The 17,601-nt window shown below is 37.5% G+C and overlaps 1 protein-coding gene across 2 annotated transcripts in view; it reads right to left on the reverse strand.

The window, feature by feature from the left end:
- Positions 1-17,601, reverse strand: part of LOC127618891 (cadherin-like protein 26) — a 46,978-nt gene that overhangs the window by 13,968 nt on the left and 15,409 nt on the right. The window contains exons 4-17 of one of the 2 annotated variants that reach the window (XM_052091582.1): positions 17,072-17,227; positions 16,698-16,845; positions 14,950-15,125; positions 14,294-14,422; positions 11,574-11,756; positions 10,198-10,469; positions 9,201-9,343; positions 8,262-8,489; positions 7,374-7,595; positions 7,002-7,132; positions 5,557-5,613; positions 3,677-3,739; positions 879-932; positions 491-532 (exon numbers count right to left, since the gene is read on the reverse strand). In XM_052091582.1, coding sequence (XP_051947542.1) covers positions 491-532; positions 879-932; positions 3,677-3,739; positions 5,557-5,613; positions 7,002-7,132; positions 7,374-7,595; positions 8,262-8,489; positions 9,201-9,343; positions 10,198-10,469; positions 11,574-11,756; positions 14,294-14,422; positions 14,950-15,125; positions 16,698-16,845; positions 17,072-17,227 — 2,004 coding nt within the window. Of the gene's footprint in view, positions 1-490; positions 533-878; positions 945-3,676; positions 3,740-5,556; positions 5,614-7,001; positions 7,133-7,373; positions 7,596-8,261; positions 8,490-9,200; positions 9,344-10,197; positions 10,470-11,573; positions 11,757-14,293; positions 14,423-14,949; positions 15,126-16,697; positions 16,846-17,071; positions 17,228-17,601 lie in introns of both variants that reach the window. The other variant, XM_052091580.1, reaches the window with a different exon arrangement.

The raw sequence follows: 17,601 nt of genomic DNA on the forward strand, positions 1-17,601 counted from the left end.
TCGGTACAGACTACTGAACTTTTGGTACCGTTATGACACTAGTGTGTAGTGTATAGTTTGGGACACCGCTATGTTGCTGGATGCGCATTCATGAACACCGAAATGTTGAGATTTGACCAGCTGAAGTCATTTAGCTCTGCAGATTGTTATATGGAAACAAGTGCATAAGAGGACACCTACTATCGTTTTGAATTGGGAAAGGCAGAAATCTCCAAATGGTTGGTCAAGATTACGATCAAAAAACGAAATAACAAAAATGTTCAGGCTTTTTCAGCTAATGCACATGCAAGTTATCAGGGCAGGACTTCCTTTTCTTCATCCGTTGAGCGTCCCGATTTCGCCCATTAATTTTAATACAAGTGGCCAGTCGATCATCACACTTTCACTCATGGAATTAATTAATCATGGCCAATAGTGCAGTGCAACATAAACAAAAATTACTAAGTGCACCTTTAATTTGTTATTATGTCTATTATTTTATGTGACTTACCCTGACTGTGTTGGTTCGGGCCATTGACCTGTTCCGATTTGGCTTTAGCAAACACAAATATATGATTAAATATCCAGCATCATTAAAATAATACTTTTCAAACATAAAAGTTTATATATATATATATATATATATATATATATATATATATATATATATATATATATATATACACACACAATGATGTACAATGATTGTCCTAAAACAAGTGTGAAGCTGTGTGATTCAGTAAACAAAACCCCCTTCTTGGGCTAAACTTATTTGTTTATTTTTCTTTTATTAATCTTCCTTCCCATTCAAACCCCCTCCCAGTCTGTCCTGTCTCACACGCCCACCCACACATGTCTTACTACACCATTGTCTCAGTTTGATGGACACTTTCACTCACCATGCCGTGCACACCTTCACCGTTATACATTTCCTGGTACGTCCCCAATGAGAACTGAGAAACATAGTGTCAGACATAACAAGAAAAAGAGCTTTTCATACATGAAATGGTTAGCCAAGGGTCATTTTTAACATTGGATTATTGAAATCCTGGATTATCTTGTTTCACACTGTTCATCAGGGACATGCATTTATTTATATAAATACATGTACATGTATTTATTTTCCAAACACTTTTAAATCGACAGGTTTACAGGTTAACAAGTTGTTACCTTGAGCTATTCCAATAGGCTGTATTGACCAATAGGCACCCAGGACCACAACTATCCATTTTATAACAAGGTATTTAGTGTTATGAATATATACACATATATGAATTATTGCACTGATGTCACATTCATACCTGTCAGTTATCCAGTTAACAAGACTCATTAACCTTTTTGTTTATGTTCACATCTGTTAATGAGGCATCTAATAAGTACAACTGCCCTTCTCAAAGTTGTAAATATCCTCCTCTCAAACCCTGGTCTTTAATCTGCATTAATTTGCACGCGGGTGCGCTCTCTCTCTCTCTCTCTCTCTCTCTCTCTCTCTCTCTCTCTCTCTCTCTCTCTCAATTTCAATTTAAAGTACTTTATTGGCATGATTGTGTTTACATACAATATTGCCAAAGCATTAATACACAAAACAGATAATGACAAGACAAATAATAATAATAAAACAGTAACAAATAACAATGAAGTTAGAATTAAAATAAGGTGCCAGGTAATTAATCAAATACAAATAAACACTATAATAAAAATATACACTATACAATATAAAATACGCATTTAAAAGGACATTATGAAAATAAGAACATAAAAGTACTGTGACTGCTTTCTGAGAGTGTGCATCTTAAAAATGAATTTTGCTGCAACTGGTGCATGATGGTCCTCCCCCAGTAACACCAGCATCTGATCTGATCTCCTCCAGTAACACCAGCATCTGATCTGTTCTACCCCAGTAACACCAGCATCTGATCTGTTCTACCCCAGTAACACCAGCATCTGATCTGTTCTACCCCAGTAACACCAGCATCTGATCTGATCTCCCCCAGTAACACCAGCATCTGATCTGATCTCCCCCAGTAACACCAGCATCTGATCTGTTCTCCCCAGTAACACCAGCATCTGATCTGTTCTCCCCCAGTAACACCAGCATCTGATCTGATCTCCCCCAGTAAGACCAGCATCTGATCTGATCTCCCCCAGTAACACCAGCATCTGATCTGTTCTACCCCAGTAACACCAGCATCTGATCTGATCTCCTCCAGTAACACCAGCATCTGATCTGTTCTACCCCAGTAACACCAGCATCTGATCTGTTCTCCCCAGTAACACCAGCATCTGATCTGTTCTCCCCCAGTAACACCAGCATCTTATCTGATCTCCCCCAGTAACACCAGCATCTGATCTGTTCTCCCCAGTAACACCAGCATCTGATCTGTTCTCCCCCAGTAACACCAGCATCTGATCTGATCTCCCCCAGTAACACCAGTATCTGATCTTATCTCCCCCAGTAACACCAGCATCTGATCTGATCTCCCCCAGTAACACCAGCATCTGATCTGATCTCCCCCAGTAACACCAGCATCTGATCTGATCTCCCCCAGTAACACCAGCATCTGATCTGTTCTCCCCAGTAACACCAGCATCTGATCTGTTCTCCCCAGTAACACCAGCATCTGATCTGATCTCCCCCAGTAACACCAGCATCTGATCTGATCTCCCCCAGTAACACCAGCATCTGATCTGTTCTCCCCAGTAACACCAGCATCTGATCTGTTCTCCCCCAGTAACACCAGCATCTGATCTGATCTCCCCCAGTTACACCAGCATCTGATCTTATCTCCCCCAGTAACACCAGCATCTGATCTGTTCTCCCCCAGTAACACCAGCATCTGATCTGATCTCCCCCAGTTACACCAGCATCTGATCTTATCTCCCCCAGTAACACCAGCATCTGATCTGATCTCCCCCAGTAACACCAGCATCTGATCTGATCTCCCCCAGTAACACCAGCATCTGATCTGATCTCCCCCAGTAACACCAGCATCTGATCTGTTCTCCCCAGTAACACCAGCATCTGATCTGATCTCCCCCAGTAACACCAGCATCTGATCTGATCTCCCCCAGTAACACCAGCATCTGATCTGTTCTCCCCAGTAACACCAGCATCTGATCTGTTCTCCCCCAGTAACACCAGCATCTGATCTGATCTCCCCCAGTTACACCAGTATCTGATCTTATCTCCCCCAGTAACACCAGCATCTGATCTGATCTCCCCCAGTAACACCAGCATCTGATCTGTTCTACTGAACTGGAAAACTGTGGCATGAGGTTTGAGAGTTTGTGGAGGTATTTCTCTCTCTCTCTCTCTCTCTCTCTCTCTCTCTCTCTCTCTCTCTTCATCTTAATGAAAATAATTTTTTTTTATGAAATCCAGAATCCAATTTTAAAACTATTTGATCCAAACTACATTTTAGGGTCAACAGGGTAACATACTAAGAATGACCCAAATATTTTTTATTTTATTTTGTAATTAATTTGTAATTCTTTAAACTAATGACAAATCTGAACATATTTAAATCCAAAGTTTGCTGATTCTAGGCCTAGTAATGGCCAACCATATACTACAGCATTTACGCTTACGATTTTCTGGATGTTCAACCTCGGCTTAAAGTCAGTTTTGACATGAGAACAGGATGAGCTACTTTTATTTCTTGGTACAACACAAACATTCAGTTGATTTAACACTCACCCCTCTGGGAACTCTCATACTGTTTTCACCCTTCCTGTTTCCATCGGTAACAATGTGCTCAAGCTGGCAAAACAGCAATATACATGTTGTAAGCTGCTTATTAATAAAAACTATGATGTTTATAGATAAGGTGTGTGTCAAACAACTTCATTTTAGGATCATAATCTTCTTTAACAGCCAAAATTGGCAAAGATTCTCACTGTCATGTCATTCCATTCCGTCAAACACAAAATGAGATGTTTTGAAGAATGTTCACTCTCTTTTTTTCCATACAATGAAAGCATACAGTGATCTTGGACTTCTAAGTGCCAGAACAATAAAAAAGCACCATAAAATCAACATAAAAGCAGTCCATACGTCTAGTGCGCTGTATTTCAAGTCATATCCGGGCTGTTGATTTAAAGCGTTAATTCAGTGTGATTAATTTTACTACAAATAACGCGTGAAAAATATTAACGCCATTAATCGCAATGTCCACGGACCGTAATAAGGAAGATTCCTGAGAAATGCAAGCTTGTAGTACCACCTGTTTACTCCAGAGGGCAGTAAGTGAAACTTCAGCTGTGAGGCAATGCGCATTTTATACAGTGAAGAAAAACACCATCCAGCAGCAGCACAACACAGACATGCGCTACGTTCTTGCATTCAAAACACTTGATGGAGCGCAAATCCGAACTAAGCGATCTCAAGATGTGTTCTAAGTATTAAACTATATTTAACTTGACACAGTGACCCCAAAATTTTATGTTTATGACATATATATATATAATTTTTTAATATTTAAAGATAACTATGTATCATTATTTTATCATTAGGCCTATATATTGAATTATTGTTATATGAGGGGCTTTCTTAGCAAATATTTGTGTGCGATTAAATGCGATTAATTAATTGGGACATCATGAAACTATTTAAAAATAGTTTTTATTGTCCAAAACTAAAGTTGACCAAAAGGAGAGACATACTGTACACATTTAGAAATAAGTTGATATTTATTTATTTATTTTCAAGTCATTCATAAGTTTTTAAAGCCTTAAAAGGAAATCACATATCCCTATTTTATTACTGGATTTATATATATGAAGTTAAATATGTAAAAAAGACTTATTAAGGTGTATGAAACACACACACACCTTAAGAAATTTGACAATTCATATGACAGTTAATCACAAAAGCCCTAAAACAGACAATTAATCTAAAACAGATAATTAATCTAAAACAGATAATTGCAAGTCATTTTTATCATGACAGCCCTACTGTAGATGTAAATGTTGTAGCACACTCAACATGAATGCATATTTTAGTAACACTACTCCCTAACCAAACCCCTAAACCTAATCATTAGAGGAGTACGGTTGTAATTTTAGAGTGAAAATTCACCTTCTGAATCAGGCTCACCATTGTTTGTGTGAACCACAGAAGAAAAGAAAGCCATACCGGTTTGGAATGACATGAGGGTGAGTAAATAACGATTTTTATTTTGGGTAAACAATCTCTATGAAGACAATAGAACCTAGATCTATAGAACAAAATGAATGTCTTCATTCAATCCATGGAAAGACATGACAATGTATATATACTGTCTGAGACTGAAATTTATTACCATTTAAGTGACACTAAAACTAGAAACACCCATAAAGTCATTAAATGTTACATGAGAATTTGGCAGAATTAAACAAGTAAAAACAGGCTGACAACCCTAATAAAAACAGTTTGGCTAAGAACCTGCTTATTCCTTCTCATTTGCATCAACTTCTATCTGCAGTTTGCTTACTTTGTTTAACTGAAGAACAGGAGATAATCCAGTGGCTTTGTGTCATTGGCATTAAGCCAATGAGAAAATGCAATAGGAGAAAAAAAAGATAAAGAAAACTACGTACCGGAACAGATGCTATTTTCGAGACTTCCTTCTGACCAAAATGGTAAATGGGCTCAGGCTGAGGAGAGGAAAGATAGACACAAATAGCGATAGAAAGAAATAATAATGAGCAAAGAAAAAGTATGCGTCACGTGCTCTGCTTTTAAATAATTGGTGTTCACCTAGCGTTGCACAACAGGAATATGCCAAGAATTTCCCACTGATATATGCCATATTTTTATTTTGTTTATATCATTTATTGCCATATTTATAGTGAAATAAAAAAATTATTATTTGAGTAATTTATTAGTAACCGATTTTGAAAGTCCAATTCCTATGAGCCTCAATTAATGGCTAAATATATTTTAGTAAACTGCGGAGCAAACAACTATGCAAACAAACCCAGAAGTGACTAAGTATTTTTCAGCCTATGTAAGGCACGTTTTAATTACCACAAAAGCACACCAAATTTTAACTATCAAAATTTTGGAATGAGACATTTTTATTTGCAAGTGCTTTTCATGGTGAGTTAAAAGCGGCACTCGATGCTGCCGTTGCCGCCCTGACGTGAATCATGAATGCAGCTTCACGATTGTTATAGGAAAGCAGATAGCGACAATTTACCATCACATTAATATTGTGGTGGATGAGAGTTTAAGAACGATTAAATCGCAATTAAAAAAAATTAAACGACTGAAAGCACTAGTTACCATACATATACTGTAAGTACAATGGACTAGGATAAAAAAAATTATAATTTACTCATAAACTTGTCAGATCACAACCTTATGTAATCTATATTGCCATATTACTCATTACATAACACATATGCATCTCAGGGTTAATAACTTTAACCCTGAGTGTACTATTGATTTATTGATTTAACAATAGTTATCCAAGTAGGAATGAGCATAAAAGTAATGTGGCTTTATGCAATGTATACCATCAGGATCACTTTTATAAGGAAAAGTAAGCAACATAATAAAAATAACATATTTTTCACATGGCACCCAGTGTTACACTATAATTTGCCTGTTTGCCTTTGAACATATCAAAGGCAAACAGGCAAATTATAGTGTAACACTGGGTGCCATGTTGCATCGACTAACTTGTCCATGCTAAATGTTGCTCTTTGCTTGACGGATTTGTATGTATATACATATAAACAGATATTTTAATTAGATTGCTGTTTACAACAGTACGTCCGGAATCAGCATTCAGATTCAGTTGAATTCAGACTGATGCATGCAAGTAAACATAGACTATGTAACACAACCCACATGAGGAAGGCACATCAAATGGGAAAATATAGTTTTGATTTAGAAATGATGGTCAGTTCAACATAATCACAAGTGGTTACCACTCCCAAAGACTTTCCAAAAGGTGACTCATTTCATAACTTGTCAATCTTTTACCAGATGGATAATGTCAAACATGTAATTATTGAGATTATTGGTTCACACATACCTTATAGATTGATCCGCCTCCCTCTTCATTGTATTTGACAAGGGTTTGGTTGCCCTCGTCCTTCAGGTTCAGTGGGATGTGTTGGAAGGTTTTGCTTCCGCATTCACACAGGAAACAAAACAGGAGAAGTACTGCAAAACAACATAGGCATTATGTAGGGCTTGTGAGTACATTTTCATCCAATTAGAGTAAAGTGCACGGAAATGCATTTGAGTCTGGAAGAAAATGGAATATTTAGTTGTAAAATAATATAGAAGCACTCTTGAAACACCGCTAGTGGATCTGAACTGGGTATTGTGTAAGTACACTATATTTGATTTGTTTGTCTAGAGGAGATGCATTGTGAGTTTTGTTATTCAGACTGAGACTCACAGGGCAGCAGAAGAAGTCCGGCTAACAGGAGGCCGATGCCTGCAGGTCCCAGTTTGGAGAAGTGAGGGAGGCGTCCACGACACACATTTCCTCCTGCACAGTCGCAGACAACCACCTGCATAGATGTCACTACTTCCGACCCCTGTTGATCCTGTATCTTTAAGGGAACTGTGTAGTTTCCAAATGGCAGATTCTTCAAACTTATCAGAGAGGAGTTGTCTCCTATAGTGTAAACCAAACAAATCTTTAATCATAGTATGGAATTATATCAAATCATGCAACAGAATAAGGTTACTGTTTCTCAAAGCAGTACGCATAGATTGGTCTGGTGTTTGGTTATTAGTTTAACAAACAGCTGTGTAATACTAACTAGAATATTATTTACAGAGTTTGACAAGGTTATCAGCATGGAGAAAAGAGAGAGGAAAGCATTGTACTGGGAAAAGAAGAGTTTGTCAGACAAGCATTGAATGTTGGTTTAACAAAGCATTGTCTGGAAGTTTACAACAGTTTAAAGGGTATTAAGAATTCAAAAGATTACATAAGTCATATGTAGTTTGAATACTTGGGCAGTTTGAATTTTGAGATATTTGAAGCATATATTATGTAGTTTGAGAACAGTTATAATTGATATGCCTTGATAAGATGTTCTAAATGGTTGCTAGGTTATTGGAAGGCAGTTGCAAAGGTGTTGCCAACTTGTTTCTAAAGGGTGCTTTTTTATTTGCAGTTGTAAGATGGACGAATGGATGGAGTGTTGTTGGTAAAGTGGTCAATGGAAGAGAAAAGTCCTTTTGTATTTTGTAGATTTTTCTTTATTGGATCTATTAAGTGGGTATAAACTGTTGATTAACTAAATGAAAAGCTTGTTGACTCCAACTCACTGACCTGTGGTGGGTTCCAGTTTCCAGAGGTTCTTCAGATCATCATTCCCTCCCAGATAGAAGGAGAAAGGTTTCCCATATGGAGGTTGATCACGGTCTTCTGTTATAATATTGACACGGTCTATCTTGTTCATGCACATGATCGTTTTATTGGAGATGAGAAATGGGGCATTATCATTCACATCACCCAGGTAGATCACTACGGTGCATGTCCCTGTAGCTGGGGGGTGTCCTGTGAACAGCATGCAGAATGTGACGGTTGAGTTCTAAGAGTTATGATGATATCGTTAAAGGTCATATGTGTATTTTTTTAAAAATATTTTGTCCTATCCCAGTGTGTGTGTGTGTGTGTGTGTGTGTGTGTGGGTGTGGGTGGGGGGGTTAGTTGAGACATTAACTCCCCAGATTTTCCTTGTGTGCCCCAGAAACTTCTGACACCCCCCACCCAGTCGGATGGCGAAATGACCATGCCCCCCTCAGCACAACCCCCCACACACACACACACACAAACAAAATCTCATCTCATCAAAAAAGCCTTGTTTTGCTCTGTTTGTTTGAGCATCCTGACACAGCAACATTGGCTCAACCTATGGCGTAAGTTTGAGGCAGGACTATCTGATTTTGTCCAATGGATAACAGATGGAAGAATTGTTTGAAGATGTTTATGGCGATGCCAGTGGTACAGAATTTACAGTTCATTTAAGATAGTAAAGTAAAATAGAAAATAATACCAGCTGTTGAACTAGTCCTTTAAATAGCCAAATCAAGTAAAGTGAAGTGTAAAACATGGCCTACATTTTTCATAAAAATTTAATTTGTTTCTTAAATATCTTTGCTGTCCTTGTTAAGGACAGTATTCCTGTATTATAGTACTGTATTACTGTAATCCTTGTTCCTAGCTTTTACATTTCAAAATCTGAATCTTGTTCTCATTAGTGCTTACCATCATCTATTGCATGCATCACAAGAGTGTAGGTGTCATTTATGACAAATGGAGACTCCCGATCCAGTTTCGCAATTGTGGTGATCTTTCCTGTGTGTGGGTCAATGGTTACCCATTTGGCTGTGTCTTGTATTAACTCATACCTTTAAACAACACACAAATGCAGAAAATAAAAGACTTCTTAAATGTTTTGTCAACTGGTATGTTGTCCAACAAGCATGTCTATTTTTCTACACCTCTGAATTATTTTGTATTAGTTTAAGTTGTGTGTGTAGCTAATAAAAAATAGCACAAAATCATTTTTTAAGTTACACATTTTATGGTGCAATACGTCCAAAAGTCTGGGACCACATTGAAAACACATTTTTTCCCCCACATTTAAACCTGGAAATGAGCAGAAAGTAAAAGGATTTGGAATTGTAAACAAAGAAATGTTAAGATATAAAATGACAAGATAAAATGAGATTTTGCACTATTTCTAGGAAATTTGTGACATTGACAATGTTAACTCCTGTAAATAAAATTTTGAAATCACTGCAAGATAGTAGCATTTTTAGTAGAGGTAGATCTGTTTTATCGATTCATTGATTTTGGTTGAACAAAAAACTGCACCTGGGATTGTTTCTTGTTTGACTCTTTGTCTTTGCCCACCATAGTACATTTTTTTACATTCTTTAAATCGATTTTAAAAGCTATTGGCCGATAAATCGGTTATCGGCCTTTCCGACCACCTTAGTTATCAGTGTCGGCAAAATCCAATATCGGACAACCTCTATTTTCACTAGTGATTCCTGACTTTTGGCGCCCACTACATGATCACAAATTGTTTAACATACACAGATTTTAACTGAAATCATGCCAGTTAACTGTATTGATGTAGAAATAAGTATACAGCACATTCCATGGCATCTGTGCATCCTTTAGTGATTATAAAAATAAATTGCCATTAAAATTCCACAATATAAAGAAAATTCAAACCCAAGCAACTCAAATATACCTGAGCTTGTTTGTATCTGAGTCCTCATCTTTGACCTCAGGTATGAACAGCACATCTCCTGGATCCATGTTTTCAGTTCTGTAAACTATTTCAGTGCTCTTCTTAAAGACAGGGGCGTCATTCATATCGATGACTTTCACATTCACTTTAACAGTGTTTGGTATTGCCGTTGAGCCTGTTACCGGTTTTCCATCAACACACTGAAACAATTTCTCCTCGTTTTCAACTTTTATCTCCAGTTCTACGATCTCAGTCTTAATATAATTCTTCCCCTGTGAAAATAAAATTACATTTGAAGCCAGTTTTATGAACCACCAGTTGCTGTAAACATATTTAACATACTTGCTAGAGCTCCCAACACAGAGCGTAACTCTAACTAACATACATGTTAATAGCTGCAATGATGGAGACAAATGTAAAACAGCTTCACAGTATAAACATTATTTTTAATCAAAGTACTTCCGTTGACTTTGATCTTTACAGTGTTATCGAAATTCAAACCACTGCCCCAAGTGGCCAAAGCTGTAAGAGCTGTTAATCAAAAGGGCAAATATTTCCCAGTGAAATGTTTACAAAGTGGCATCAAAAGCCATTTGTATTTTTAGTTGTAAATTATGTAATAGAGTTAATAGGATTGCATATGTTCTTAACCATACTCCCTAACCCCAAACCTAAACATCAGTAGTGTAAAAATTTATTTTAAGAGCAAGAATGCAACCTCTGAATCACACTCAACATTGTTTATATGAACGCAATAACATCCTGGTTTCAATGGAAACAGAACCACACTATCAGTAGTGCCAGAGTTAAATTATATCTTATGTGAACTGATGCAAAAATATCTGTATGGTGGATGACGCATGTGAGTAATTCAGCAAAAAGTGGTCAATTTCAGGATACATGAACATTCAGAGCTAACATGTTGATTTTCTGTGTGGCCATGTTGGGGTGGTAGTCATGGCATTTGGTATGCAGTTGCAAAAGTCTTCTGTTGTTAGGTGTTATTATTCAATTGCTATGGTAGTTTAGGTGGTTGTTCGGGCATTTTCTAGTTTGTTCTGGGTGGTTGCTAGGTGGTTGTTTAATGGCCCAAGTCAAAATAACCCACCCAAAAAGTCTCTACGATATTCTGGTCTCTTGATATGGTTTGGGTGACTGGGCCCCTCCTTTAGTGTAAGTCTATGGGATTTTTGTCCACAAGATTTGAGGTATCATTTTATGTCTGTAGCACAAACGATGACTGACGAGTTACACCCTGAGGTGTAATAATTGTTAAAATGTGTTACCTCTAAGTAGCCTATGAGTAATAATAGAGTGATGCTTGCAAGCATCACTAAATAATGCAATATGAATGGCAATAGTGTAATTTAAAGTACCTTGATAACAGACAGCACACCCTCATTGGTTTTGGGGTCTGTCACAATCTTGTAATTTCCCTCTTCATTGCCCTTCATGATAGTAAACACTGCTTTTGAAGCAGGTGTGTTTGGTGTGTCCAAGTCTATCACGCCAATTCTTAAGATCTCCTTTAATACCATTTCCATCACCTCAGCGTTGTACTGTTAAAAACATAAATCAATGCACATACATTAAAGCATTGTAGCACAACATTAAAAACCTCAAAACCTAATTACCCAATAAATCTCTGTATCATAGGTGAAGTGTGTTATTTATGTGCCTTTAGTGGCATTGCAAATGAATAAAGTATTTGCATTTTAAGAAGAAAATATGTAATCCTTGTCCGTTAAAACTTCTTGCCATGTTGCAAGGGTGTTAATGGTGGTTGCCAAGGTATTATTCTGCTGTTTCTAGGGTCTTCTGATTATTTTATGGAGTTGCTTTGCTGTTCTTAAGTGTTCTGGGTGGATTTCTTACAGAACACACAATCTGAGGTATCGTTCAAGTCCATTGCACAAATCGTGTGGAACAAGCTATGCACCGAAGTAGAAGAAATACATAAAAAAAAAAAAAAAAAAAGGTTTTGGAAACCCGAACCATAACTATGAGCAAAAATAATGTTGATTATTAGTAATGACTCTTTTCAAACAGGTTTTGCATGGACTCCACTTGTCTTCCATTGGTTGGGCAAACAGATAGTCCTGCCCCCTTTTCAGAGAAATCAACCTACAAATACTGTAGCTTAATTAGAGTTTAGTCACTCATGACATCTCTCGGAATTAATTTTTTAATGCTGTTTATTAATGAATAGGAGTAGGTTTGGTGTTGACAGACTAGATCTGCTTAGGCTGCTGCTTCACAGCAAGTACAAAGTCTTGCTTCTGCTAATGGGGCTTTTCCACTGCATGGTACATCTTGACTCAACTCAATTCTGCTCGCTTTTTGGGGTTTTTCACTGTGGATAGTACCTGGTAAATGATATTTTTTTTAGTACAACCTCAGTCAAGGTTCCAAGCGAGTCGAGCCAATACAAAATGTGACGTCAAAATCCTGCAGATCACTGATTGGTCAGAGAGAATCGTCACTACCAGCGTCACTGGATTTCCGACACGGGACATCAACCCACTAGTTTTAAAGTTAGCAAAAGCGATAACAGTATAATCTGTTCACACGACTTTCAAATTGTGAAAAAAAATGGCTGTCTGCAAAACCACGCCGTGGTCAATAAACGAAGTGCAAACTGTCCACTCATTAGCGAAGAAAGAAACAACGCAAAACTAAAATGTCTTTCAGGAAGTATCAGCTGTTGGCCGCACAAGGCTAACACTGGACCTACCAACAGTGTAGTGAAAAGTAAAAAAAACAACTTAAAATTGATGACAGAACCATCAAGCAAAAGTGGAAGTGGTTCGAACAAATGGACGATATCTAAACCGGCGAGCAATGGGAGGGAGAGTGCCCTGGACTGCCGTTGATTCACGACTGAGGATGGTATGTTTTGTTACGTTAACTCTATACTCTGCTTGAAAGCTTCACTTTATTCAGTTGACCAGCTACTGGAAAGCTTGCTTCTAAAACAACAAGGCCAATTTAACTGTTACACTTGTGTAAAATCCCCATGCAACAACTGCTTTATGCAGCATAATGAGCTAGTAGCTAACAGCTAGCGGTTGTGTTATTGTTTTGGTTATTATTCAGTAATGTTTGTCGTGTTTAAGATGATGTCACGGCAGTAGAGGCGGCATAACAGCCTATAATCCCAACCACGTTGAGGCGGCACTATACAGCAGTGGAAAAGCAAGCTCTGAAAAGTAAAGCGAGTAGAGTTGAGGTGAGTCGAAACTGTTATGATTGCAGGATGAGGCAGACAAGGAGTTTGGATCTACGTGCGGGTTTTATTGAAGACAAGGTGAAAACAAGCAAGACTGGAACAAAGGAAATAACCACGATGGGTAAAACGAAACTAAAACACGAAACACTGTTTATTCTGGGAATACACGGCTGGAATGAACATGGGAAGACAGGCATGGGAGCGAACATCAGAACACGGGAACATCAGTGACATCACAACAGTTGAGACAACGAACGACAAGGTAATGGAGGAACAGGCAGGGTTTAAATACACAGACACATGAGGATACAAACGAGAAACAGGTGTGAACAATGACACAATGTTGGCAGTGATGAGGGCAGGGAACTATGGGAAATGTAGTGCATGACAGTGACATGTGAAACGCGGGGCAGACAACAGGGAATCGTAAAAGAAACGTAACGTGCAGAGGAAAAGTGCCATAAGACATACACAGACATGCTATTAAAACATGCAATACTTGCTGCTGTGGCTAAAACAATAATATACACAAGAATAGATCCCCAGCAAATCAGATCTAGACATGTGGTGCTGGGAAGGAGGTTGGTAAATGCGAGCAAAGCTCTAATATTGTGCTACAGCTTGTCAATAGCTGAATGAGGTAAAACTATTTAAATGTTTAAAGTAATGGTTGACGTTTATTGGCAACAGAGATTGCTTAGGATTAACCTACTGTATGCTTGCACCATAGAGTTTCCTGATATAACTTAAGGACATTTGTCTCTGCCCATTAAACTGAGACAGGAGAAAGTATTTTAAAATTAAAAAATTACACACTTCACCTTTAATGTTTCCAACTAAAAGCCTGACTAGCCAGTAAAGACTCACCTTGGAAGCATTGAATTTTGGCATATGGGTGTTGGAGTCTGTGACATCCAGAAAAACAGTTGCAGTTGAAGACAATGTAGGTTTTCCTAGATCCCTCGCTTCAACTAGCACTTTATATAGTTTTGCTTTCTAAAATATGACAGAAATGAACAACAGGTGTATGAATGTGTGCTCCTTTGGCTGAAAAAATAAAAAAATCTTAAACTAGCCTGAGCTTATTTTTTGGTCTGGTCAATCTGGTGCTAGCTGGTTTAGCTGAGAAACCAGCCAGTCTCCCAGTCTGACTAGCTGAAAAGCGGTTAAAAAGTGCCCCTTAATCCCTCTGAAATCAGCTAACAAACCAGCCTGACCAAGCTGGGAGGCCAATTAAGACCAATCAACCAGCTGGTTTTAGCTAGATATTGCTGGGTTTGTTTTTCTTCAGCAGTGTAAGCTGGTTTTGCTTATCTTAGTTGGGTCCGTTGGTTGTTTTAGAGGGGTTTTGGGAAATTTTCAGCTGTTTAGGATGGAAGACCAGCTGGTTACCCCACTAAAGCAGATGAACACCAGCTTGAACAGGCAGAGAGACCATCTTAAACAAGCTTAAACCATTTTAGGCTGGTTGAAGACATTTCTTCAAGCAGGGCTAATAATGTGAATGTGCAGAATTTACTCACATCATAATCAAAGCATCCTGTAAAGGCAAGCTGTTGGATTTTAGTGCTCCCACCCATGGCCTTTAGGGAAAGTTTTGGGAAGGCAGGTTCTTGTGACAGCACACTCATGGTGAACTGGGAGTTAGGATTATCCTTCTGATCGTTGTCATGAGCCTGCACTGTTGCTGGGAGTGTGCCTAATAAAATAAGGAAGCTTTTTTATAAGACAAATATAACATTCTCCCAGGCTGTACCTTTCTTTATAACTGTGATAGAGGTAATACATCAGTGGTTCTCAACTGATTTTGCTTCAGAACACAGATTGTACATTGGACATCGAGTGACTACCCAACATGTATACGAATATTGTTTAAAAAAGTTCTTAAAATCAAACATTGAAATATATTATTTGGAGTGTAATGGTGTATAAAATAATTAATTGATATTTATTAATTATTTCTATTTAAATTACTTTGAACTACTAGTGTGTATGAAATTATCTATATATAAACTGCTCTATTACTCTTCTTATAGCACCATCTAGCACTCTGCGCATGTGTCAAGCACTAGGATGTGTAATCGAGCATGAAATCATGATCACCAAGGAGATAAAGTGTAAAGTGAAAAAGGAGTTACATTTTGGTCTTTGTATGGTGATCAGGCTTTTAAAGTTCCAAAAAGGAGATAAAAGTAATCCATAAGATTCCAGTGGTCTTATCAATGTCTTCTGAAGTGGTCCAGTAAGTTTTGGGTGAAAACACACAAAAATTTGACTCCTTTTTTCCTGTACATATTGCCATTGCAGTCGATCATGATTTCAAGCTTGATTATACTTCATAGGATTTGACTCAGGTGCAGAGAGCTAGACGGCTCCTATAGGAAGAGTAATCAAGCTTGAAATTATGATAACCAAGGAGATTTCTGTCAAGATGTACAAGAAAGATGCAGAAGAAAATAAGTCATGCACATCTGGTATGGCATAAAGGTGAGTAAAAAGTTCATTTCTGGGTGAACTAACCCTTTAAGTAGACAAAATAGCTTAAGATCTGAGACTGTTCAGAGGTTTTTTTCAGTTCATAACTTAAATGGGTGATGAACCTACACAGCTCAGTTGATGTCCATACTAAAAATAACAAACAGCCTATACACAAGCCTGTTTGCTGGTCTTAGCTGGTCTTCAAGCCAGGCCAAACTGATCTAGCTGGTTTCAACAAACCTGGCTAATTAGGCTGGAAGACCAGCTAAAGCTTTGCAAGCTTAAGTTGATTGTATAGACCATTAGCGCCAATGGTTTCTATGTTCCACTTAGGATTACGCTGCTTTTGGGAAACACAGGCTAGGCTGGTTACTGTAAGATGTTTGTTTTTTGTTTTTTCAACTTGAACAAAATTCAACGTCACAAAATGTTTTTTGAAGATTTGTTAGTTTTTCTTTCTTTGTGTTCAGAAGTAAAGCGTATTTTAGAAGTGTTGAATTAAATGTGCTGTAAGCAATTTTAGCCATTCTGGAATTTCTGCAAGACTCGTTGAATTAGACATGCCCACTCTTTCCAAAACACAGCTCTCCATTCTGTATATACTGCCTTATTTCAGTGATATCTTAATAACATTTTCTGCATACCATTCCATAAAAATAAAAAAGTTGGTAAAATTCATGTCCATTACACACCAAAGTTTAATAGTAAGGGTTAGGGGGTTGTTCAAATTTCTGGAAGAGCATTAGAGTTAATGCATAAGATAATTAAAAATGCATTGATGCGTGCTCTGAACCTTCAGCAATGTTCTCGGGAAATGATGCACGGATGGTTCCTGGACTGAACTCAGGTCTATTGTCATTCTTGTCTTTTATTTCCACATTAAATGACAACGTTTTGTCCACCTCAAAACCCGTATTCTTGTCCAGAACATCAAAGTCCACCTACAAATGAATACAAATTTCCTTAACAGCCGAATAATATACCCACAAATTAAACTTCTGTCATTATTTACTCACTTTCATGTCATTTTTTATTTTTAAACACATAAATTAAATATTAAGAAGAATCTTTACACAGCTTTTTCCATATATTATTCATAGTTACTATTTATGTGAAGAACAACACAGTTCTTGTATAGCATTTGTGTTCCATGTAAATGAACCTCACATGGAAGATGGGGGTCACTTCTCTGTCGACGGGCCGGTGTACGAATACAATTCCAGAGTTTTCATCAATGCTAAATAAACCCACATGTCCTGTTGTCACCCCTTCTCCTTTAATACGAAACTTGATGTTGTAGTCTTCCTCTTTGTCATTGAACAGCTGGTATCAAAACAAGAAAAAAAGAAAGAAAAAAATAATCAAACACTTTAAGGAATGAAAATTCATTATTAAGATGTCAATCAATCCACAATGAAAATCAAGCTCATTTAAGTACATGCAAAAACATGATCAATATTATGACAATCAACATATTACGCTGTCAATTTTACATGATATGATATATTTTCTTGTAATATAAAAAGCCTTGTTTGAAAGATTAAAACAGACAGTCAGACAGATCATCAAACAATCCAAAAAACATCTACAGTATCTGGAACAGTGGGATGACGAAATTACAATTCTACCAGACTCTAAAATCAAAGTATGAATTGGAAGAGTATCTCCTGACTGTAAGAGATACAAAGCAAAGATAG

The sequence above is a fragment of the Xyrauchen texanus genome, chromosome 25, assembly GCF_025860055.1.
Source record: "Xyrauchen texanus isolate HMW12.3.18 chromosome 25, RBS_HiC_50CHRs, whole genome shotgun sequence".
In the NCBI taxonomy this organism is placed as follows: domain Eukaryota; kingdom Metazoa; phylum Chordata; class Actinopteri; order Cypriniformes; family Catostomidae; genus Xyrauchen; species Xyrauchen texanus.